We start from the raw sequence: 25,991 nt of genomic DNA, 5'->3' as shown, positions 1-25,991 counted from the left end.
GATTTCTTTTTAAAAAACCCACACCTTTGCCATAGTTTCTAATCCAGGTTTTTTTGAGGAAGGTAGTGGAGAGTGTGGAGGTGGAGGAATTTCAATTGTTCCTGGATGACACTGATTGTCTGGATCCACTTCAAACTGGGTTTAGGCCCCATTTCTCAACTGACTCAGCCTTGGTCACCCTAATGAATAACCTTTATTGGGAGAGGGATAGGAGGAGTGTGGCCATATTGATCTTACTTAATTTCTAAGCAGCGTTTGATATCATTAAGCATGGTATCCTCCTAGATCAACTGAGTAGGATAGATATTGGAGACCCTGTACTACATAGGGTTGCCATGCTCAGGACCTGAGAATGGTTCTGTATCTTTAAGAAAAGAGAAAATGCAGCCAAGTGGAGGTTTTCCTGAAATACTGTAATCGGAAAAACCACAAGGTGAAATTCTCCCTTCTCTTGGCAACTAAGAGGTCTTCTGCATCTTTAAAGGTTGTGCAGGGGGAAGGGAGAAGTTCACCTTGTGGTTTTTCCAATTACAGTGTTACAAGAACACCTGCACTTGGCTGACTTTCTCTTCTCCTAAAGATACAGGAACAGTCTCAGGCCCTGAACCTGGCAACCCTAGTACTACAGTGTTTCCATTCCTACCTACACAGTCTAGTCCAGAGGGTAACAAGAAGGAGTGTTCTTTAATCCCCTGGCACCTATACTGTGGGGTACTAGAGGGCACCATTTTGTCCCAAATGCTATTTAACACCTGTATTAAGCTGTTGGGATTGGTCATTAGGTCATTTTGGAGCATGGTACCATCAGTATACAAATTAAATGCAGCTCTGTTTCTCAAAAACATCTGTATGAGGAGAGGCAGATCTGGATCAGAGCCAATGAGCTGAATTTGTCTGCTGGGAGGATGGAGGTTCTGTGGTTCCCATCTCCAAAAGACAGGCCAGTTACCTGTTCTGGGCAAGGTTGCACTCAGTCTAAAGGAGCAGTAAGTAGTTTGTGGAGTGCTCCTCAATACATCTTTGTTACTAGGGGCATACGTGATCTCTGTAGTTAGAAGTGCCTTTTAACAGCTGTAGCCATATCTGGATCAGGATCACTTGACCACTGTAGTCCATGGTTTGGTAACCTTGAGAATGAAACACACACTATTTGGGGTTGCCCTTGGGCATGGTCTGGATGCTCCAGCTGATATATAATGCAGAGGCTGGACAGCTGACAACGTATGACACCTCTGTGATAACATGCACTGAGTGTCCATATTCTGCTAACCAGGTTCAAGGTTCTTGTATTGATATACAAACCCCTGAACAACTTAGGTCCAGGATACCTTAGGGACAACCTGAGACCTTATATCCCAGTTCAAACACTGATATTATCTGGAGAAGTACTGTTAGTTCAGCCCCCCCCCCATGTTACAGAGGCCCAATCTCCCTCAATTAGAAGTTGGGCATTCCCATGCTGTGGAACATCTTTCCAGTAGAGATTCAGCAGGTGCATTTTGCTTTTAACTTTCAGGCATCTCTTGAGTAATGTGTAAGGCTTTTTAGCAGCCAGTCTAATGATTATTTATATTGTTTTTAATGATTATTTATGTTTTAATGTTGTACAGTGCACAAATATCTTATGATAGAAATACTTTCATAAATAAATAAATAGGGGGAGTTTGCATGTTTGTCTCTGTGTGTAGAGTAGAATGCTTGTATATACTGTAAATATTTAGCACCTGCCTTATATACATTTTACCAATCTCCAAGTCTCCCTAGTTGAAACATTCATTTGGAAAAGTGAATCATGAATTGATCTTACAGAAACCATGATGCTTGTACACTGCTCCTCCCCATTTTATCTTATCTGTTTCAGCAGCTCTTACTCATCCCATGAACTTTTAATATCTTATAAAGATACAGTATATATATTTCCCCAGGGTTTCCCTGGCCTAGAATATCAGACCCCATTTTATTTAGTTGTCTATATTTATTTATTTATTTATTTTATTAGCTTCATATACTGCCATTTCTCCCAGTAGGAGCCCAGGGGGGCTATATGCTTTTATACTACCATTTTACTGATTTTATGCTGTGTTTTCTGTTTGTTTAATAATTTTGTTTATTGAACACTGCTTAGAGAACTTTTAAAATATTGAGCATTTATATATCTATATTTTAAAAAATGCAGATTTGTTGACAAGGAGATTCAGAGTAATTTTTCTCAAAATTTACATGTAAGCAAATCTGCCTATGTTTTTAATTCCAGATGATAAAGCTCTCAGGATAATTGGTTCTCTAAAACTGTACAATGAATTAACTTCATACAGTTCAACCAATAAAATATTTATGCAATATTTATAGGCCATTCTCCTTTTGTGTTTATTGATCTGTGCTGCTACCAACCAGATTTCAACATTTTGCATACTCAAGATAATATAGAGTTGACTCTAATGCTAGTCCTACTCAGTGTATACTCATTGAAATTAATGAATATGACTAAGGTTTATTAATTTCAATGGGTATACTTTGAGTAGGACCCATAGTTCCAGTTTTTTTCAAGTTTTTGCCCAAATCAGGTCACCTTGGAGAAATACAGTGACCTGCTGAGCAATCCTAACTATAGAAAGGTGGTGTAAGTAACTTTGGCATAAATTATGTTGGCATAGGTTACCTGTACCTCAAACTCTATTGATGAGGAATTGGGAGGAATTTGAATTATACCACCCTTTTTGCCAGCTAAATTCTGCCAGATTGCTCAATCATGTGACTGAGCTGAAAGGGGTTTGAAATAGGTATATATATATATACTGTCATATCTCTAGCTCAGCTGAGGTGAGATGCCAGCATAACCCTGCCTGAGCACTGGGCACAGTCGGAAAGTCCAAGGTCCACTAAATCCAAATTCTCTCCTCCCAGCAGATCTGGGTTTTGGATTGTTCTGCTGGATAAAGCAATGTGAATGAACCCCTTCCATATCCCTGATCCATCCAAACTTTCCTATTGACTCTGACGGCCAAAACATTTCCAATGAACATTGTTATTGCATAGAATATTTTGTCTCATGAAGGCTTTTTGTTAAAGTGGGAATTGTTATCATACCAGAAGGCTTGTTTGATTTGTGTAGGGATGTAACATGGTGTCAATTTCTGTCCCAGTACGTATTACTTAAGGAAAGGGCTTTCTCCCATTTTGTTGCTGTTTGCGTTTTTAATGGAAGCCCAGGGGTACTTCCCCCGTGCTTTCACTGTCCTAGGAGTCAATCCACACCTCAGGGCAATTGATCCTGGCAATTATCCTTCTTTGCTAAGGCTGTGCATGCTCACAACAACCTTGCAAGGTAGTCAACTGCCACCACCCTTCTTACTGGTTAGCCACTCTGAGCTGAAGGGGAACCCAGAGCCCAGTCACCCACCCTGGCTTTTACAGGGCAAAAGCCAATGTACACTCCTAGCTCCTAAAAGCCTCAGGCAAAACACTCCAATTTTGCACAGTAGTTGTGGTCGATGGCAAGGGCTGAATTTAGGACTGGCCTCCTCGTGAAATGAACACACACTGGTAATAGAATTAAAGTTTATTAAAGAATAAAAAGTAGAAGAGTAAAAGTACAACAAGGTAAAAAGGGTAAAGGAGGTGCACAAGGTTTAGCAGCAAAATAATTCCTTAAAGACCACACCCAAAGGGGCAAGGTACAATAGAGTACAAAAGAGAGTTCAGTCACAAAAGACAAAATAACAAAGTTTAACTAGCCTGTTCTATACTTACAGAACTAAGAAACTTGTAGATGAATAGCCTTCTCCCCTCAGAGAGACATGGGTCAGGATAGCTGATGGTAAGATGGATCCTAATCGGGTCACATCAGGTAGGCATGATGGGACCCCAAAGAGGAACAAACTTAGATTTCCTTGCCCATACTTATGGCAAAAGTTTTAGCAACAGCTGGAGACAATTAACCAATCAAGGGCATCACGATGAGATGAAAAAACTCATGTTTCCCGGCCATATGGCTTATCCTCCCTGAAACTTCCCAAGGTTTTATGGCGTTGATGGGACCAGGCCCTTTACTGATAACAAGGTGTTAGCCGGGCCTTGTGATTATCTTCAGCTGAGCTGTAAAACTGCCAACTCACACCTGTGAGCAAAACCAGTTGTTAACCTTTCAGGATCCCAGGCTATCAAAGGAATATCAAAAAGGAAAGCCCCACAATTCCCTGCTCTGCATCCATCTTAGTTGCAAGCCTGGGGCAAGCTGGTATGACAGCGTTCTGCATAACAAAACACTGACTAGACTGCTTCACCCCTGGTCAGGCTAGTCTATCCTCCTAGTACTGCTTATAGTGGTGGTGAATGGCAGCAACACATGCAGATTCCTCCTTGTTCTGAGGCTGCTGGTAGTGGGAACAAGCCTGCTCCAACTGTCAGGAGATTCTTTGAGGAGTCAGTAGGCACTTGCAATACCAACGGCATCCTGGCAGGAGCATTTCCTTTGGTGGGAGAGGGAAGGGAGCCCAGACTGCTCCAGACTGAATTTAACTGCTTTTTAAAAAACATGAAATTGGGATCTGAACTGAATCTGGTGGTTGCTGCACACCCCTAGTTCCTACTCCGCATAGGCCCTTTAAATAGTCACATTTCTTCAATGGTCTACAGCCCTCTGTAGAGTATGTTGCAGTAATCCAACTTGGATGCGACTAAGGCCACATTCACACCATACATTTATTTCACTGTTATTCCACTTTGAACAGTCATAGCTTCCCCCAAATAATCCTGAGAAGGGTAGTTTGTGAAGGGTACTGAGTAGGGTTGCCAGGTTCAGGACCTGAGACTGATCCTGTATCTTTAGGAGAAGAGAAAGTCAGCCCAGTGCAGGTGTTCTTGCAAGATTGTAATGGGAAAAACAACAAGGTGGAATTCTCCCTTCCCCCTGCACAACTTTTAATGATACAGAAGACGTCTTGGAGGCTGGGCCTGGCAACCAAGAGGTCTTCTGTATCTTTAAAAGTTGTGCAGGGAGAATTCCACCTTGTGGTTTTTCCCATTACAGTGTTGCAAGAACACCTGCACTTGGCTGACTTTCTCTTCTCCTAAAGATACAGGATCAGTCTCAGGCCCTGAACCTGGCAACCCTAGTACTGAGAGTTGTTAGGAGATTCCTATTCTCACAGAACTACAGTTACCTGAGTTGTTTAACAGTTAGTCCCTCTTTCTAGAGAACTCTGGGAATGGTAGTTCTGTGAGGAGAATAGTGCACTCCTAATAACTCTCAACACCCTTCACAAACTATACTTACCAGGATTCTTTGGGGGAAGCCATGACTGTTTAAAGTGGAATAATAGTGGAATAAATGTATGGTGTGAATGCGGTCTTTGGTATGTTTTACTGTGGCCAGGTCTGACTTCCTCAGGATGATGAACAACTGGCACACCAGCCTCAGCTGACCAGAAGTGCTGCTGGCCACAGCTGTCATGTGATAATCCAAGTGTAAAGCCAAGCCCAGGAGCACTTTTTAATCTTCCCATAATAGGGCTAGTTCACACTGGAGCTGAACTCTGTTTTAAAGGCAAAGCTTTTCTCATCACAATGGAGTTTAAAGGTTCACACGTCTTACCTTATATGAACCCTCAATCCGCTGTTTTGCGTTCATACTGAAGGGGAAGGGTTAATCTCACAGCTTCCTAATGACCACGCCCTCCTAAGGTCAAACCTCTTCCTCTGGTTACCTCGGCAACCAAGCATGTTCAGTTGGTTCCAGAATAAAAAAAAGGGAAGAGGAGGGAGTGGGCGTGGACTCACCAAAGCATCAGAGCTAAGTGTCTACAAGCCCCTAGAGATGTGAAGGACAGACGGTTTTTCCTTCCTTTTTCAGATTAAAGTTGGATTGATTTGCTTTGGATTTAAGGGAGCAAGCAGCAACTTGCCTTCCCATGGGCTGAAACATCATGTAAACTCAGCAAATTTCACAGGCATGCAAGTAGCACCTATTTTGGAGTAAGTCCCCATGTGAACAAGCCCATAATTAAAAGGGGAAGAATTGTGTTTTCTTTCATTTTTTTCCAAATCAGGATTCAGGAGCTCCTGACTCTATTCCTGACCCTTCAGAGGGAATGATACTTCATCCAAAGCAGGCTGAAATCCTATTCCTGACATTGCCTCCTTCCTAACCAATATGAATCTCTGGATTATTTCTTAGTCCTCTTCTAGTCCATTATTGCCTCCAGGCACCAGTTCAGCATGCCAACAGCTTCCTTGGTATGAGATTAAAGTAGAGTGTTGTATCATCCACATATTGATGACAACACGCCCCATATACGAGGACAGTCTTTCCTAGTGAATCCCTGTAGATTAACATAGGGAACAATTGCTGTACTGGGTTCCTACTGGGAGGAAGGGTGGGATATAAATTTAATAACTAATAATAATTATTAATAATAATAAAATCAAGCCCTGCAAAACACCATAAACCAATGGCTGAGATGCTAAACATGAGTCCTCCAACATCACCTTTTGAAACCAACTCCCAATATTATCATTTTATTATTGTTAATTATTAATAAGAGTTGCATTTTACATATGCCTAAGGCAATTTACAAACATACCATAAAACAGTTAAACTAGGGTTGTTGGTTTTTTACAAAGAAACAACTGAAGATGGATTTAAAAACAAGAGAAAAGACATCTTGCTGGGAAAGCAAAAACAAAAATGTCCTCAGTTATTTCTGGGAAGTGCAGATAGTGGGTGTGTCTCATATCTCAACAGGGATGTTGTTCCACAGAACAGGGGCAGCCATTACATTTGCAAATATATGTGACTGTGAGGGCTTTCATGGCCATACTACCCTGAACAAGCCTGATCTTGTCTGATCTCGGAAGCTAAGCAGGGTCAGGCCTGATTAGTACTTGGATGGGAGACTGCCTGGGAATACCGTGTGCCATAGGCGTAGAGGAAGACAATGGTGAACCTCCTCTGAATACCTCTTACCATGAAAACCCAATGATTATATCCCAAAAAGACTCATAGGGTCACCATAAGTCATAATCGACCTGAAGGCATATAACAACAACAAAGGGCTTTCATTATTAGCTTCTACACTTCAAAATTTACTGCTAGAATCCTGGTCTCTTGTTATCTAAGAGGAATAGAAAACATCAGTTCAGATTATGTGATAAACACATTTTCTTCAGGAATTCCATAGGGAATCCCCAACTTTGGCTAAATAATTTTGTTCCTGTTTGATTATTGAAAGGACTGTAATTAGTTCTGCTGCTTCTCAAAACCCCTGTGGAGTTTCTGTGGCCACAACCAAAACTAACAGCAAATCCTGTGAAATACGTTATAAATATAGAGGGACTGGGGACCCATTTTATGATCTTGGGTGCTCCCAGGTTCTGGCCTCTCAGAAACTACAATTCAGGTTAAGCAGTTTTAATCATGAAAAATCAAATGTCAGTGTTGCCAAAGAAAAAGTGGAATCTGTGTATAGAGGGAAGATTTGCCCATGTAAAGACGATGGTGGTGTTAGGATTGTTGCTGTTGGCACTGTTTCCTTACATGCCATGCAAGACCCACATTGGTAAATGCAAGATCCATGGTCCACACCATCCACTTCACATGTATCATCAGTCTGGTGATTTCATTATTGGTGGCATTACTTCTCTTGGTTCCTTTTCTTCCAGTTCAACAATCTTCACTGAACAACCTCCACCAGCATTGCCTGAAGAGCTTGTGTAAGGCCTTAACTTTGGTTTGTTTTTATTTCCATTAATTCCATCACTGGAATCCTACAGCTGCAGCTAAGGCTGCAATCCTAGACACTTACCTGGGAATAAGTTCCATTGAATTAAATGGGATTTACATCTGAGTAGGCATGCATATGATTTTCACAATACAATATTTTTGTGATTTTGATTCAATTATAACTAAGTGTATTTCAGGCTATATACACAGTAAGGCTACGTGCAACTTCAAAATGTCACCATAACCTTCACATGCCCCTAATTCTTTATACTGAAATTGTCTCCTTTTCTTGTGCAAAAGTAGCCTTATTCACAAATTATTCGTATTCAGGTAAATGGTGCATTGACTGGGGAGCACAGCAGCACTTTTAGCTCTTCCCCCAACAACTTGCTGTTTCCTACACCAACTACACATTGTCCACAGTTGTTTATAAACTAACGTCAATCCATGAACTCCTGCTCTCAAGTGTAGGGACTTCACACTACTGAGTGCCCCATCTATAGTACAGGAGTTCAAACATTCAATTATCCTCACAGACAAACATTCACAACACACAATGTTACCACTAAGTAAATGTGAAGTCAGGGCAGGGCTAAAAAGAGAACCACACTCTCCAGGTCAACCCATCATTCTCCTTCACACAAGTAACACACAAGTTTCTCTTTAATGGAAGAGAATGTTGTATGCTGGTACAGAAGAATAAGGATGTATTGGGAAAAATGTGGATTTGTGTGTATGAACGAAAACCTTTGTGAAGTTTTCATAAACAGGCACTTAACTGAGACAGCATAGGAAGTGTTGTGTTCTGAAGCTGAATGCTGATATACTTTGGTTATGTGTGGAATATCCTTCTCATCCAAAATGCAACTCTTGTTCTAGTGTAGTGCCTAAGAATTACCAGCACATCTTGGCCTTGGCATTTGCAGTCAAGGAGATCAATGAAAACCCAAAGATCTTACCCAATCAAACCTTGGGCTTCCACATCTATGACAGCTATATTAATGCAAAAAAGACTTATCATGCCACAATGCTGCTTTTATCAACACTGGAGAAATTTGTCCCCAAGTATATATGTGATATCCAGAATTATCTGACAGCTGTCATTGGGGGACTTGACTCCGAAATCTCCCTTCATGTGGCAACTATCTTGCATATCTTTAAGATTCCACAGGTACGACACCCGTGCCTATATGTATGTGGAATATGAAAATTCTACCTGCGTTCATAGTTCCTTGATTCTTCCAGATTACATTTTGAGAGTTGGATTCAAAAATTATTAATTATTATTTATTAGATTTATATCCCACCCTTCCTCCCAGTAGGAGCCCAGGGGGGCATTGTTAATAATCAGAACAAACAGAAATACTCAGATTGGACACCAGGCACTGATAAATTCAAAAAGAGAAGTTTTACAGAGATAAGAAGGAATTTGGTTTAAAAATCCCCATAGGACCAATAATGAGATTAATCTATATTGTATTCAGGATTTCCTATCAGAATCTACACCAAGCCACAGTTCCACCATAGACAGTGGTATTCCATGCTACTCCTACTCAGAGTAGATGCATTCAGATTAATAGGCATGATTAATTTAGGCTCATTGATTTGAATGGGTCCACTTTAAGTAGGACTTTGTTGAATACATCCCATAAAATCTGTACCACATTTCCAACATTTAAAGAAATTTGATCTAGATAGTCTGTTGAGTCTAACAGAGATCATGCACCATCTAAATATGATCTTGTATTGAGCCTCCTGGAGTTTAAAGCAGACAGAAAAGTTGATAATGTATATCACATCAAATGCGCTCTGAAGGTCATGCTACAGATCTCTATCCCAAGCCCATTTATAATTCCCCCTTTCTCCAAGTTCCCACAGTATATAAGGACTAGAAAGTATATTTCCACCCACCCCTGCATTCTCTCAGGTAGCTGACTAGTCTCAAACCCCAAACTATTATATGCTGCTAATAAAAATCATATGCCTTGTTCTTAAGATTCCTGAAATAATGTATGTAAGTGAATGGTGTTCAACATTCGAAACTGCTTTCAACCCTTCTTCCATTCTCTCTTTAGCTCACATATAGCCCTTCTCCAGCTATAAATGAAGAAGGTCTTTCCTTCTTCCAGATGGCGCCCGAAGAAACCCTCCAGTACACAGGGATTCTCTTCTTGCTCCTGCATTTCAGGTGGATGTGGATTGGGGTGATTGTGATGGATAATGACAATGGAGACAGATTTCTGCAAACTGTTTATCCAATGTTTACCAAGAGTGGTGTCTGTTTTGCATTCCTAGAAAGAATCCCCCAAAAAAAGTTTTATCTCAGAAATGTATAGCAGGATGCGACTTCCGGGAAGGGTGACTTAGCCTGTGCCTGCTTTTGAGACGGGCTCCTGCCTCAAAAGAAGCTTATTCAGATATATCAGTCAGTTTTTTCTTTTTTTTTTTGACTGATTAAACTTCTCCCGGGTAGGGAGAAACGAAGAGATTAACCTCAAAGCCTATTTTTGTTGGGACGACCAGATCTCATTAATTTATGGGACGAGGTCCAGCCGACGAAGGTGGGACGGATTTTCAACAGCAAGCTCTATCTGTTAAAGCGAACGTTCATCTTATCTTCTAAGAGAGAACGCACTAACAGGCAAGCACCCTTCTTTCTATATTTTTCTTTTACTTGACTTAAATTGTTGCTGTTTAAAAGAGATTTGCCAGATTGATCGGTTTTTGACATCTCACTGGGGAGCCGTAACTTCTCTCTGCTACGCACTAATTAATAGCTTATCTCTGTTTTTGTTGCAAAAAGCTGTCCTGGATTTGCATTCTAAAGATATACACAGAAGAGGGATTTCTATTCCAGATTTTTATTTTGAAAAATATTATACTGTTTTGAGACTACTCTCTTTTTGGTCTATTTTATTTTGACGAATCTGTTTCTTGACGATTGCCATTAATTGTTTCGATCCTGGGAACTGCATTTTGTTTACTTAACTATTGGAGAGATAAGGCTGTCTGCTCTGTTTATACTGTGATGTCACCAAGTTTGGAGTATTAACCCAATTGTTGCTGAAATAAGAAGTGGTTTTCCTATATTTTTCTTTTAAAATGGCAATTAAGAAAGTGGCTGAGAATCTGGAAATAACTATGTTTCAGAAAATAATGGATGAGATTGAGATAATGAAAATTGAATTGAGTAAAATGAAGCAGGAGATTAAAGATATAAGGGTCCCTGTGAGAGAGGTGACCCTGGAAGGGGTCCCTGTGAGAGGGGAGACCCCGGAGATTGGAACAGGGGTCCCTGTGAGAGAGGAGACCCTGGAGACTGGAATAGGGGTCCCTGTGAGAGAGGAGATCCCGGAGATTGGAACAAACGTGGAACAGGAACAAGATTTGGAGTCTATGGACTTTAGAAATAAAATCTATTGTTTGGAACTCAATGTTATCTCTGAAGAAATTAATGAAGATTCTAGAGATAAAGTTATCAATGGCATGGTCTATCTTCTGGACTGGAATGATGTGATGGAGCCCAATATAGAGAAAATCTATGGAATTAACTGCAGCCATGTGACAATGGAAAAACTTTTAAGAGATGACCCAGTGTATTTTGAAAAAAAGAACAGAGATATGATTTTACAGCAGTATTTCAGCAACCTATTCAGAATGGATGGCAAGAAAATATTTGGGATAGAGGTAATTCCCATCAGACTCTTACTATATGACTATGGCTTTGACAGCAAGATTATTATGGAATACTGATAATGGAAGATTGGATATTGAAATTACTGGACTTAACAAGACTACTGAAGATGGAAGATGGAAAATGGAATTACTAGAGATAATAGAACAATGGCTACTGAAATTACTGAACCTAACAGATTCTGATGTGATGGATTAATTGAAATGTTTATTTTGACTATGGTTATGACAATAAGATTATCATAATTAGTAATGAGATGGATTAATCGATATGCTTATCTGGAAAAAAAAATTGATAGATATATTTCTTAAAGAATTGAAACCTCTCTTTGACTTTTTGTGGAAAGAATAAAGTAATGTTTATGAGATTTGATGATTAAGTAAGATAACTACTGGAGGAAAGTGATTTTATAATATGACTTAAGAGACAGGATTGTTATATATTATAGACTTATAACTGATTTGATCTTTGACAAATGGGAAGTCAATATTTTACTCTTTATTTTTTATTTTTGTTTTTTTTTTTTTTTTCTTTTTGTTTAACTATTTTTGATTTTGTTTTTTGTCTTTGAATGTTTTATGATTTTGTCTTGTATGTTTTATGAAAATCTGAATAAAAATTATTGAAAAAAAAAAAAAGAAATGTATAGCAGGATGCAACAGGGGGCAAAAATACACGATAAAATGATGAGCAGCAAATCTAATGTAGTGGTGGCCTATGGAGAATCATATTCCATGGAATTTCTTAGATGGCTTCCATATCTATCAGAAGTAGAGTACGTGCCTAAGGTAATGAAAGGAAATGTATGGATAGCAACAGCCCAAATTGAGTTTGCTTCAGTTGTCGTACAACGGAATTGGGACTCAGGAATGTTCCAAGGCACTATATCCTTCAAACTTTATTTCAATGAACTACCACGGTTTAAACATTATGTTGTGTGCCAAAACCCTTCCAACATAGAAGGAGACGGTTTTGTGAGGGACTTCTGGCAACAAGCCTTTGACTGTGTATTCCCAAATCCCATTGTTGGCAAGGTGGAGGGAAATATTTGCACGGGGGAAGAAAAGTTGGAGAGCCTTCCTGCGGAATTTTTTGAAATGAGCATGACAGGCCACAGCTACAGCATCTACATTGCTGTCTATGCTGTGGCCCATGCTTTACATATAATGTCCTTATCCAGGCTCAGACACAGAGGGATGGTGCACGGAGGAAGACTGAAGCTTCAGATCCAACAGCTGTGGCAGGTAACAGGCTGAACATCCTCAAGTGGCTGAGCACTGTTACTCCCTCCCCATATCTGGGTCCCTGAATGCTGAGGGCCTGCTCTTTACTTTCAGGCTTTAGAGATTGGCACATGTGCACGAGGAAAAGGAAACCAGTCAGGCTATGCTCTGGATTCAGCTGAGTTCCGAGCCAAACTGGGCCCATATTCAGGCCTTGGCCGAGTCAGACTCTGACAGTCCCAGATAACTACAGGTCAGATTCAATGACCCAGAGTGACTCGGGGCTGCCAAGAGGCAGGGCATGAGGATGGAAGAAGAGGTAGCAGCAGCTCTCTTGCATCTCTGATGAGCAGAGGCAGAGATCTTCCAGGGGTGTGATGCTCTTTTGCAAGGGGCTTTTCTGCAGCCCCTTGCAAAACAGCATCTTCCCTCTGCTCATGAGCCAAGCAAGCAATCCCGGGGGGTGTTGTTTTGCAAGGGGCTTCCAAAATGTGTCACACATGATAAAGTTGACCCTGCTTTTGTCATCTCCCCCCCATATGTTTATTTTTTTTCTTTGCAGCTAGGAAGTTGGAAGGCTGCAGTATAACTGCAGTCCTCTCTGTCTCCCGCCCCTACCAGTTCTTCTCCTCCCTTCTGGCTGCTGCAACGGTTGTTATAGCTGCCGCACAGCTGGCAGGGTGGGGTGAAGTTCAGAGGCTCTACTGCCCTCTTCTTTCCCTCCTCATGACGGGATGGCTAAGCTGGCTACAGCTTTGTTAGGAGTCAGGAACTGGCAATGTAGCTCGGGGCCGCATTATGACTTTCGTGGGCCCTAGGCACTTTTGCCTTCGTGGGCCCCTTCCACCATAATAATATCAATATTAAAATTTATTTTTGATATAATTTTAAATACTTCAACACTTAATTTTTTTCTGTTTTAGGCAAAATTAATAGATTTTTGTGGGCCCTAAGAGTTTCATTTTTTTCTGATGTGAGAAAAAAATTAAAACATTTTCTTCGACCCTAAAAGTTCACTTTTTTCTGATTTTAAAAGAAATTAAAACATTTTCGTGGGCCCCTAAATGTATTGTGGGTCCTAGGCACTGTGCCTACTGTGCCTAATGGATAAGTCAGCCCTGATGTAGCTGTTGCCCTCACTATCTTTCTCCTCTACACTCACTGGCCATTCCCCCCACATGTTTAATTGGGAGGGTTTTTTTACTTCAATTAAACATGAGCCCCACCCCTGAACTCATTTGGGAGTAGCTCTGAGCCAGTGCATGTGGTTTCCAGGTTAACCCAGGTGGGTCGGCCTGATGCCTTCCCTCCAGATTGGACCCGGTTGTGCACAGCCCTAGAAACCAGAAATGAAGCTATAGTTTGCAGACAGGACAGGGAACTGAGATTACAGTGATCTGGTTGATTCACCATGTATGTGGTGCTTGCAAATTCAAGCTATGCAACTGCAGTCCCTCCCAGAAAAGAGGGGAATGTGACTGTGTCCTTCAAGCAGAAACTGTCCTGTTTGAGGGGGAGGGAGTATGCAAGAAATAAAGGATTGTATGTGAGATGTCACTCTGATCACAAACAGGAATCAGTGATAATGCTCAGAGAGATGTGCACAATTCTCACTATGTATCCCCCATTCCCCAAATCCTTCCTCAGAGCAAGTGCTCTGATACCACTGCCCTGTTGAGCGAGAGAGAAGAGTGTTTTCAGAAAGAATGAGAGAAAGGATATGTGAAAAGGTGAATTGGTTGACTTTCTCCTGTTGTGCCCTGATTCTACATTTGACTCAATCACCATCTACCATTGGCTCTGGGCTCTGCTCACCATTAGGAGTGTTACAAAAAATTTCCTCTGTGTCAACCTTCATAGTCCCTTCATAGAAAACAAAATACCCAGAAAATTATATCTTCACCTAATAGATCAAATTGCAGCCTTTTCTAAATCCCTGCCTTTTCCTTTTGTAATCTAGCTTCACCACTATCTGAGAAGTGTCTCATTTAACACCAGTGTGGGGGACGAGGTCTCCTTCAACCAGAATGGGAAGGTAGTATCTAGCTTGGATATTATTAACTGGATTATTTCCTCCAATCAAACTTTTCACAGAGTGAGAGTTGGGAGGATGGATCCCCGGGCTCCTCCAGACCAGGCATTCACCATTGATGAAGATTCCATAACATGGCACAGCTGGTTTAACCAAGTAAGATCCAAGTACCAACTATTTTGAAACTGATCCAGTCATGAAGGGACACTGATGATCTGTCCTGAGGTCTAAAATGGATTTCATTTGACAATAATGAACTGATTTTTGTTTGAAGGAAGATTAATGTGTGTGAATTGATACAAGAAGGAGGATCCACAAGGGCATGGGAGGAGAGGTGGATGAAAGAGGCAACAGGATGAAAGGGGGCCAGAGGAAGAAAATGAGAATTGAAAATGAGAATTGACGGGCAGGGATGCAGGAGACAGCTAAAGTTCTAAGATGGCCAGTAGAAGTGTAGGAAGGAGGAAAGGTAACAAAGGTGGAGATAGCAGAGGAAGGGACTGAAAGGAACAGAGTAAATAGGTCAATGCAAGAGTCATGGCACACATTGGCCTTTTATTGGCCTTTTTTAGCATTTATTTATTATTTTTGTATATTACTCATACAATTAAGTTCTCTTGACACTTTGTATCACTGGTGCATTTTTTTTTATCCATAGTTCAGTTCTCTTCCATTTCCTCATTCATCCAATGTCAAGAAAAGAATCACACTAACAGTTTTTGGGGTGTATTTCTACCTCAATGTGATTTCCAATGTATGCTGGGATGAGATTTTGTCCCCAGATTACATTTGTGACTGCGGTGTCAGATGAAGTCTGCTTGCCAATACCCAAACTCCCAGAACAAGAAAAGAAAACACTTTCAGAGGAGGTAGAATTTTTCTGTGCAGTAAATGTTTGCACCTCCCCCTGCATATTGAGTAAACACAGTTTCTGTTGCTTTAATAAGCTATGCTTATTTTCCTTTACAAACAACACTATATTTTAAAGTAAAAATATTATGAAAATTGTAAACTGTAGAAAAAACTTTATTACAACTGAGAACTAACAATGTTTTTGGTGGGGTGTTTAACCCCATTGACAAACTTGCAAGAAAACTGTCCTTGGTTAGAGAAATGTCTCCAAACAACTTTGTGCCAACCTATTGATACCTACCTCAGTTTCTCCCATGCTGTGGATTCCACAACAGAACTTCCCACAGCTGTTGCACTGTCTGCTGGTTTTCTTATCCTTTACCGAACTGCAAAGGTAGCAGCATCCAATTGTTATAGAAGATGCTGAAGGTGGAGGTTGAGCCCATACCCAAGAGCAGATGCTGCTGCCTGGATGGTTGGATTTGGAGCAGAAACACCTTGCATTCTTCGCTCTATCTCTGGGCCAATTAAGTCTTCCCCAGAGTTACTAGTAGTAGGCACTTGTGAACTAGGGTTGCCAGGTTCATGGCCTGATCCTGATCCTGTATCTTTAGGAGGTCTTCTGCATCTTTAAAAGTTGTGCAGAGGAAAGGGAGAATTCCACCTTGTGGTTTTTCCCATTACAGAGTTGCAACAACACCTGTACTTGGCTGACTCTCTCTTCTCCTAAAGATACAGGATCAGTCTCAGGCCATGAACCTGGCAACCCTATTTTGAACCCATGATAGTTGTGTACCCATAGCACATTGGTACCAAGGGCAGCAGTATCAATCATATTGGAGAAAAGCACCATTGGCCCCCTGTTAACTCTATGCATATGCTTTTGGTATCAACATAGGTGGTCCAGACTATACACCCCACCTTTTGTTGCATTGTAATATCTGGAGATGTCTGGTTTATACTGTCCACCAGACATACCATGTCATGATGCATGGTAGAAGCACTTACCTCTCTTCTTTCTGGGGGTGGGGGGGACATACAATACAAGTGTATGTTCACCATCAAAGTAAAAGATTGAAGAGTGAACTTGCCTTTGGGAATTTGGCAGCAGTTCCATTAATGCTGTATGTAGGGTTTATTCCTCCGAATGGTGCCAACATAAGTAAGATCTTTCTGAAGCAAATGTTCAGCCAACTCAGTGCTGGTGAAGGAATTGCCCCTAACTACATTCCTATCACTACCATGGTTCCACCAGCTTGGTAGCAACACTGAAACCAAGTGGGGTTTCCCACTTCCCTCCAGTATGTTCCCTCAAAAGGAATCCCCTGGATATTTCAAAGTACACCCATCCAATCCATGAGGGATGCTTGGAATTAGCTCTGGATGGATTCCCTGGCTTTTATAATTCCCACCATTTGTAAAATAAATCTTACTTTGCTTGCAGAAGCCACATTTTTTTTAGTTCAACAGCCAAAGGTGTGTTCTTCTGCAACAATGGGCCCTTGGAGATGCGATTGCAACTTTGTTTACTGCTTTGTCATGTGACAGCAAGCTTATTTGCTCTTGCAAAGGTGGGAGGGGAAATTCGATGCCTATGTTCTTTGTTGACCTGTCCCTGACCATTCTTCTATGGAAAAAACATGGAGTGTTTGGCTGTCCCAATGCACTAACATTGGCTGGGGTAGTAATACAGCCCAATGGCAAAATTCAATGCATTTCTGGGATATTTACGCCACGTTTTTTGTTTTTGTTTTTTCAAAAGGAAAATGGTAAGCCGTAACTGGTTGAAATTTGGGGATGTTGTATGGGGAACAATTCATGACAAAGTCCTAGAAAGACTACCTTGGAGGTCTACTTATGTGTAAATTTCACAATAAAAACTGTTCTGGGGTAGATTTTTACCCCACAAAATTTCAATCTGCATATTAAAAAAAAGCTAACTTAAGGTGCATGGTTTAATAATCTTTATATGAATATTTTCCCTCAGAATAAATATTTAAATAGATATTTTTATCTGTCAAAACTGTGTTGCAGTCTTTGAAGAAGAGCAAAAGGTGTTGGATAGCTAACTTCACATATCAGTCCACAAAGTGGACATGTTGTGCTGAGATTTACAAAGACTGGTTTCCTCAAACATCCCCATGTGGGATCACCCTCCTCTGGTAGTGGCTGTTGAGACTATTGGGGATGGAAATTGCTTACAGTACGTCAAGTGTACTCTATTGGGTCAACTAACATCTTACAGCTATGTACATTGGTGACATACAGAAGGTCCCAGAACCTGAAATATTCCAAGCTCATTGTTCTCATGATTATAATTCTGCTCTTTCATTTGTGGATTAGACTCATCCTCTTTCTCTATGCACTGAGAGGTGCCAACCTGGATCTAGCAAGAAAGTGAAGGAAGGGGAGCCACTTTGCTGCTATGATTGCATCCCATGTCCAGAGGGAAGGTTTTCCAACCAGGAGGGTAAGAGATACATAGAGAGTATTGGATCTGGATTCAGTTAATTGCATTTAGTACCCATTGAAATAAATGGGGCTAAATTTGCTTTCAAGGAGACGTAAGTACAAAGATGTTAGTCTGGATCCATCCCATGGTGTGTAGAATTATAAAGCAAAATACTGGTAACCCAGAAAAATAGGCATATAAATTGTGCATACATCAGGGTTATTGTTCTTTAATGTTTGAAATGTGATTGAAAGGATTCTCTAAGGAAGGCCTGGGAGGAAGTGTCAGGAGCCACAAGTCTTGTCTGCAAGCAAAAGGTGGAAGGCATCATTCTGAAGAAGAGGGGAGCCCCAGTTGATGAATTGTCTGAGACCTACTTGCAAAGCATCAAAATAATAAGTGAGTTACGCAGTTGTGTGAGTTCAGCAGCAGAACAAAGAGTTTAGAGCAGATTACTCTCCCCACTTTTTTATCTTTCCCCATAGATCCTCAAATGGTGCATAATTAAATTATGAAATTTGGTATGACAAGATGTAGTAATGGCTAGGGATGGAGCAAAAATTCATGTGAGCTGGAAACAGGTCCCAACTTTACTAGTGTCACATGAATAAATACTCCTGAGGACTGGATTTACTCATTTCACTAGTGTGCTGGTTTTGGCAACACTGCAGTGTTTATTATTATTATAATTTATTAAATTACTATCCTGCTTTTCCTCCCAGAAGGATCCCAAGATGGTAAAAAAGAGACAAAACACTAAAAACATCTTAAAACATCTCAGAAATAAAAAATCTTAAAAACATATTTAAAATAAACACCTTTAAAAAATCTTTAAAAGAATCTTTAAAAACATCTTAAAAAGCAATTCCAGCACAGACACAGACTGGAATAAGGTCTCTACTCAAAAAGCTGGTTGAAAGGGGCAGGTCTTCAGTAAGCATTGAAAGGACATCAGAGGATGGCTTCTTTAAGGGGAGAGAATTCCAAAGGGTAGGTGGCACAACACTAAAGGTCCACTTACTATGTTGTGCAGAATGGATTTCCTGATCAGATGGCATCTGCAGAAGTCCCTCACCTGGGGTCAGGGATCAGCTGGGTATATAAGGGGGTAAGACGATCTTTCAGGTGTCATGGTCCCAAACTGTATAGTGCTTTGTACACCAAAACCAGCACCATGAACTTGGCCTGGTAGCAAATGGGCAGCCAGTTCAATTCTTTCAACAGTGAGATAACATGTTGGTGATATCCTACCCCAGTGAGTAGTCACACCACCACATTTTGCACCAACCTCTAGCAACAGAGATGGATCCAGAAGCACCCCCAGACTATGAATCTACTTTCAAAGGGAATACAATCCTATCCAAAGCAGGCAACTGACCAATTATCCAGGCTTGGGAGCCACCTACCCACAATGCCTCTGTCTTGCTAGAATTCAGAATCAGTTTTTTTGTCCTCATCCAGCCCACCACTGAGTCCAGGTACTGGTCTAGGGCTTGCCTCTCCCAGTTCAAATGTTACAGAGAAATAGAGCTGGGTATCATCAGCGTACTGCTGACACCTCACACAAAATCTCCTGATGATCACTCCCAATGGCTTCATATAGATGTTAAACAGCATTGGGGCAAGATGGTACCCTGCAGCACCCCAAAGCACAACTGCCAGGGGGCCAAAAGACCAATGCTATTCTCTGAAATCAACCCTGGAGATAAGATCAGAACAGTGCCTCTGATATCAACCTTATGAAGTTGGCTCAGAAAGATACCACAGTTAATGGGATCAAATGCTGCTAAGAGATCAAATGAGAGTAACAGGGTCGCATTCCCTTCTCCAATAAAGGTCATCCATCAGGGCGACCAAGGCTGATTCAGTCTGGTAACTAGGCCTGAACCCAGATTGAAATGGGTGAAGATAATCTGTTTCATCTAAGAGTACTTGCAATTGCTGTGCCACAATTGTCTTGATCACCTTCCCTAAGAAGGGGGTATTTGCGACCGGTCGGTAATTTTCAAAAAACGGGTAGTAGTTGTCACATACCTTCCTCTTTCAACAAGCCCTTTAAGTTGAGACCTATCCCAGTCTGCGTCTGTGTTGGAATTGCTTTTAATATGTTCTTAAATCTTCTTTTTTAAAAAAATGTTTTTAATCTTAGACAATGTTTTTAAAGCTTTTTTTAAGAAACATTTTTAAAGATGTTTTGTTTTAATGTGTTTTAAAGTTTGTTTTTATGATGTTTTAAAGTTTTTAGTGCTTTTGTTTGCTGCCCTGGGCTCCTGCCGGGAGAAAATCAAATAATAAATAAATTAAATAAATAAATAAACCAACAGTTCCAGGGTGGGCTTTTTTAGGTGCAGTTGAATCACCGCCTCTTTCAGAGCAGCTGGGACCACTCCTTCCCACAAAGATGCTTTGACCAAAATCTGAATCCACTCAGTCATCTTACCTCAGCAAGCTTTAATAAGTCCAAGAAAGGCAAGGGTTGAGAGGACACGTTACCAGCCTCATCACTGCAAGCACCTTGTCCACATCATCAGGCTGCATCAACTGAAACTGATCCCAACACTTTGCAGCAGATGTTGCACTGGACATCTCACTGGGGACTACAGTAGATGTGGATGAAGCATTACAGTTGCTGTGGAAGTGAGCAACTTTACCTTCCAAGTGTCTTGGAAACAATTCACAGTAGGCTTCGGAAGGGTCTAAAACTTTTAAAAGTTTTTAATCTGTCCACCACTTCATGTGGTGAACTATTCACTTAAAATAAGTAATCATTATGTAATTTTCACAGTATATTGACATTTATTTTGAAATCTCCATTTCTATGTACTGCTTATGCATTTATGTTCATTCCATGTATTTATATTGAAATTTTCAGTGCTCTTTCCCAAAGCACACCATGGTGGTGTTATTTTTGGCTGCAATAAGTGTGTTCTGTGTTTGTATTTTCTGTGTCTTTTGTGTTCTTCTGTGGTGGGGTGTTGTTCATTTGTGTGTGTGTTCATTGTTTTGTTGTGTGTTCTTCAGGTTTTATTCCTATTGCTTAAGTGCTTAGTGGGTTATTCAACTGGAATGGATGCTTCCATGCCTGCTTCTACCTTGCAGGGAGACCATCCACATGTATCAAGTGGATTTTGTGAGTTTAAGAGGAGTGGGTAGGTTATATAGTTCTTCAGATGATTGATGAGTAGAACTCATAAGCCCCAGCAAGCATGGCCAATGACCAGGGATGATGAGATCCCCCCATTTCCTCTGCATGCCCATTAAATCTATTCTAAGGGGTTTCCCCAACATTCCAGAGCAGATGTGGGAAGGGCTTGGGGAAAATGAGGGGGGAAGGGAGGAGAGGGAACTCAGAGGAATGTCCCTTTGCATAAGTGGCAACTGTCCCACTGATGGGACCTGTTCATTGGATTCTGCCCAATTGCTACTATTTATAAGAGCACTCTGTAAATGCTCTGGGACAATGACATGCAAATTAGTTTTTTTTTCCACTGTCTTTCAGTTTGTGTTTGTGATATATAGTTCTATCTGTTAAAAGCTGAATTGGTTAAAAAACTGAATTGGTAAAAAAGGGGAAGCACCTGCCTCCTCAGACTGGTCCCATAGTGTAATGGTTCTAATATAGAGGGAGGGACCAGCCCTTCTGAACTGTTCAAATGTTAGCATTTTAATGATCTATCAAAGTGACACACTCTCTCTACCCATAAGAGCAGTAATAATAATGGGATGGGAGCCCCCTCTTTATGCTCATGACCAGGAGGAGCCATGACAGTTTCTCAAATGCAAAAGCACCAACCTCCTTTTTTGTTCGGTGGACCCATGTTGCACCCTCTGCTGGGCAATTGAGAGAATATTACCTCTAGTATGTTTGTTGGAGGCACCTGTAGACCTCTGGAAAAAATTACACCTATGTAAGTAGAAGCTGTCAATTGCTGAGCACGTCAGAGCTCAGTCTACCTGGGCCAAACTACAGAAAGCTGTTGGACATATTCTCTGCAATCCTGTGTCTTCAGAACAGCCTTTGGCACCTCTAAAGATAGATAAAAGGACAAGGGAGAGTTCCTATCCACCACTGAGCATAAAACTGCTCTTATGGCATACCACTACATTAGTAGTATTTGGCATGCCACCTAAATTCACCTAAACATCAAGTGTCACAGAACGTCTTGGGAGGGGCTATGTAAATACCCCACAAGTTGGATGGGATATACTCCATAACCAAGTTTACAAGGTGGGAGGTATGGATAATCATTCTCTTTTATCACTCCATACCATATGTGATGCAAATACTCCCCCTATGTTCTTTCAGTTATTAAACATTAAACTTTTCATTAGTCCACAAAGGAAAAGTCTACCACCTAACGACAAAATTCTGAAATTGTTTAGTACAGGATGTAGTGATCCCGTGGTTTTTTTAAATCATGTTTCTTTTTTAAAATACATGTCATTGTCCCAGGCACTTGATAAACTGAGCTGAGTTTTCATTAGTGTGCTGCCAAAGCTTTCTGTGGCTGTATGGAGGTTGGTGTTGTTTTATTCTTTTGTTTTTATGGTATGCCATATTTATTTTTGTTTTTAACTGCATTATAAATCACTTGGAGACCTTTGGGTAACAAGTGACTAATAAATCTAATTCATCACCATCATATTGTCCCAAAAGGAACTAGTTCTAGTTCAAATTAATCATTTTATGAGATGAACTAGCTCAGTTCAAATTCATCAAAATGAACTTTTTAGTTTAGAAAAAAAATCATCCTGAGGGGAAAAAATTAACATGCTGAATATTACAAGCTGTGGTGCTGAAGTATAGTGTCTAAAAGTAAATCAAAAGTCATACAAAAGTAATATGTCTGACAGACAGAATATCAGCAACATGTGAAGCTTTCCCCACAATTATATTTTCATTCTTGAAAAAGTTTAGCCAGTTTAGTTTGTGACAGTCACACATCAGTTAAAGGCACAAAGCATCACTTGCTTTCTTCCTAGACATGTACTACTTGTTGAAAGCTGCTCTTGCTGGAAGATAATCTCTTCAACAGTGAAGATACAGCAAATGCCTCACTTCCCTTCCTTTTGATTGCTTAGCAACTGTAATTGACTAAATGACATTAGCAACAGCAGCACCTCCAGATCTGCCTAATTACCCTTAGAATTTGGCCTCCACGTTTTGGTTTCTAACTTTATTTATAGATGTCTGATTGACTTACATTTTTAAGAAAGAAAGAAGGAAAGCTAAGAGTCAAGGCCTCCTGCTGGGGTGAACATGAAGATAAATAAAAAATTGTTCAACAGTCTATTCCAAAATGAACTTAATTCACATTTAGTCAAATCAACTATTCTGGGAGCATTTTTCAGGTGTAGTTCAGAGATTTTTGAACTAGTTCAGTGAACGTCACTGCACTAAACTAGTTCATTCCAAGTGCTGTGCTTGACTAGATTTGCCTTTGGTCTGATCCAGCAGGGCTCTTCTTATGTATGTATATGTATTTGTGTCTATGTCTCTGTGTAATCATCTGTCCTTGGGTATTCTAAATAAAGTGAATAACAATTAGAATGAATTCTAAGTAAAAACATAAGAAAAGCCCTACTAGATAAGGCCAAAGACACATATAGGCCAACATCCTGTTCTCACAGTGGCCAATCAGATGCCCACCAGCAGGTCATAAGTGCAGCAACACTCTCCCCAATTGTGATTCCCAGCAATTGATATTCAGAGGTGCACTGCCTTTGACAGTAGAGGTAAAACATAGCTATCATGGCTAGTAGCTACTTACAACCTTATCCTTTTTATTAAAATGTCATTTTAAATCCATCCAGGTTGGAGGCCATCACTACATATTTGCAGGTGTAGCCAAATGGTGAGAGGTTTTAGTGATATCAGCCATGGGGATTAACTTCTCTTGCTGACTTGTCAAATATGACTTTTGATAGTTTTTTTCTGATGGAAAAATCATTAAAGAGGGTGACCTTTTTTTTCTATCATCAGTAGCCATCATCAGAGCCTGTCTCAAATTGACAGGTGACTCTTGTAATGTATTTTACTTGGCTCTGTCCTTCAACACTGTTAAGATGCTTCAATTAACACAGAACAAGGTAATCACTACATATCAAAGATGACCAATGAGGCAGTTAGCTATGCAAACTATTTATTGTTGTTGTTGTTGTTTACATTTCAATGTATATTATGCCCCACCAATCAGGAGCCCAGAGTGGCAAACAAAAACACTAACAGCACTTTAAAACATCTTAAAAACAAAGACTTTAAAACATAATAGAGGGTAGAGTGGAGGAAAATACCTTTATATTATAATGCTGGGAGGGAATAGTGGAGGCGGAGGACTCCGCAGCCAGCAGTGGGCAAAAGCACCTTTGATCAGCAGCATCACCGATAACATCAGCAGCCTGCACCCTTCTTAGAGTGACTGCATACAGCAACAATACATATAAATGGCCCTGGTTGTATGACCACCCCATCTTCCCCTGATCATTCCTGGCTCTGGAGGATAAGGACAGGATTCCCCCACTCCTTTACTACAACACTGAGAACACAGTCAGTTATTCCCTGGTAAATACCTCATATGGCACTACTGCTTGTTTTTCACAATCATGGGATGCATTTAGTGTGCCTTTGTTATTTTACCTGTCTTACCACACCCTTACCTTTTTACCACAAAATGCTGCTTTAGCACAACCAGCTCTAACCCAATTAAACCAGCCCTGCCCAGCTATGCCCTGATTACACAGGATCAGGCAGCAGAGATTGTATCTTTCAATTAGAATATAAACTCTTTTTTTGAGTATGAGGAAAAGTCACAGGATGTTGCTGTGATCGATGGGATGTATGTGACCTCAGAAGAATACCTTTCTTTTTTCAGATATGAATGACTGTAATACATGCTCAGATGAAAAATATCCAAACAAGAACCAGGATGTGTGTATACCCAAGGATATAAGCTTCTTGTTTTATAAAGAACCTTTGGGCATCAGTTTAGCCTTCTTTGCTCTTTTCTTTAGTTTCATCACAGCTCTGGTACTGGGAATATTTATGAAACACCACAACACTCCCATTGTCAAAGCCAACAATCAGAGTCTCACCTACACCCTTCTCATTTCCCTCCTACTCTGCTTCCTTTGTGCTTTACTCTTCATTGGTCAGCCTGAAAAGGTGACATGTCTCCTCCGACAAACTATGTTTGGCATCATCTTCTCAGTGGCTGTTTCTTGTGTGCTGGCAAAAACTGCCACGGTGGTTCTGGCTTTCATGGCCACCAAACCAGGATCCAGGATGAGGAAGTGGGTGGGGAAGAGACTGGCCAACACCATTGTCCTTTCCTGCTCCCTTGTACAAGCAGGAATCTGTACTCTGTGGCTGGCAACCTCTCCTCCTTTCCCAGATGTTGACATGCACTCAGTGACTGAAGAAATTATAGTAGAATGTAATGAGGGCTCTGTGACTATGTTTTACTCTGTCCTTGGTTACATGGGCTTCCTGGCATTTATTAGTTTCACTGTGGCTTTCCTTGCCAGGAAGTTACCTGACAGTTTCAATGAATCCAAATTTATCACTTTCAGCATGTTGGCCTTCTGCAGTGTTTGGTTATCCTTTGTTCCAACCTATCTGAACACCAAAGGAAAATACATGGTCACCGTGGAGATCTTTTCTATCTTAGCCTCCAGTGCTGTCTTACTGAGTTGCATCTTTTCCCCCAAATGTTATATTATTTTGGTGAAGCCTGAACTGAATAACAGAGAACAACTAATAATAAGAAAAAACCCTGTATAATTAAATAACGGCAGGTTGTAATCAAGTGGTAGAGTGGTGTGTGTTTGTGTGTAGAGTGCAGTATTTCTAATTACCTTCTCTGCATCTTGCTTATATTAATATTATCAAAAGGTATCCAAATTGTCCCTAGTTGAAATATTCATTTGGAAAAGATTTGCCTACATAGAAATAATCCTATATGTGTGTTCTTCCTGCCTCATTTTACTTTATCTTTCATCTAAGTGGCTCTTCTCGAAAC

The 25,991-nt window shown here is 40.5% G+C and overlaps 1 protein-coding gene and 1 pseudogene across 1 annotated transcript; both read left to right on the top strand.

The window, feature by feature from the left end:
- Window positions 1-6,804: 6,804 nt before the first annotated feature.
- On the top strand, window positions 6,805-6,923 carry LOC133368173 (5S ribosomal RNA; annotated as a pseudogene).
- A 569-nt stretch (window positions 6,924-7,492) lies between these two features.
- On the top strand, window positions 7,493-25,753 carry LOC133367544 (vomeronasal type-2 receptor 26-like). Its single transcript, XM_061591636.1, has 8 exons — window positions 7,493-7,710; window positions 8,600-8,891; window positions 9,796-9,908; window positions 12,595-12,658; window positions 12,752-12,859; window positions 14,598-14,825; window positions 17,865-17,991; window positions 24,846-25,753. The coding sequence occupies exons 1-8, from the start codon at window positions 7,493-7,495 to the stop codon at window positions 25,751-25,753; spliced, it is 2,058 nt and encodes a 685-aa protein (XP_061447620.1).
- Window positions 25,754-25,991: the final 238 nt, after the last annotated feature.

The sequence above is a fragment of the Rhineura floridana genome, chromosome 11 (genome assembly GCF_030035675.1).
Source record: "Rhineura floridana isolate rRhiFlo1 chromosome 11, rRhiFlo1.hap2, whole genome shotgun sequence".
NCBI classification, from domain to species: Eukaryota; Metazoa; Chordata; class Lepidosauria; order Squamata; family Rhineuridae; genus Rhineura; species Rhineura floridana.
This window is presented reverse-complemented; position numbering and strand designations above follow the sequence as displayed.

What these genes read in the sequence shown, in the direction of transcription:
- LOC133367544 (XM_061591636.1), top strand. Translation starts at nt 7,493, where the DNA reads ATGGTGGTGTTAGGATTGTTGCTGTTGGCACTGTTTCCTTACATGCCA. An exon ending in ATATCTTTAAGATTCCACAG is followed by an intron (nt 8,892 to 9,795) that starts GTACGACACCCG and finishes TTCTCTCTTTAG; the next exon opens with CTCACATATAGCCCTTCTCC. An exon ending in TTCTTGCTCCTGCATTTCAG is followed by an intron (nt 9,909 to 12,594) that starts GTGGATGTGGAT and finishes GTCCTTATCCAG; the next exon opens with GCTCAGACACAGAGGGATGG.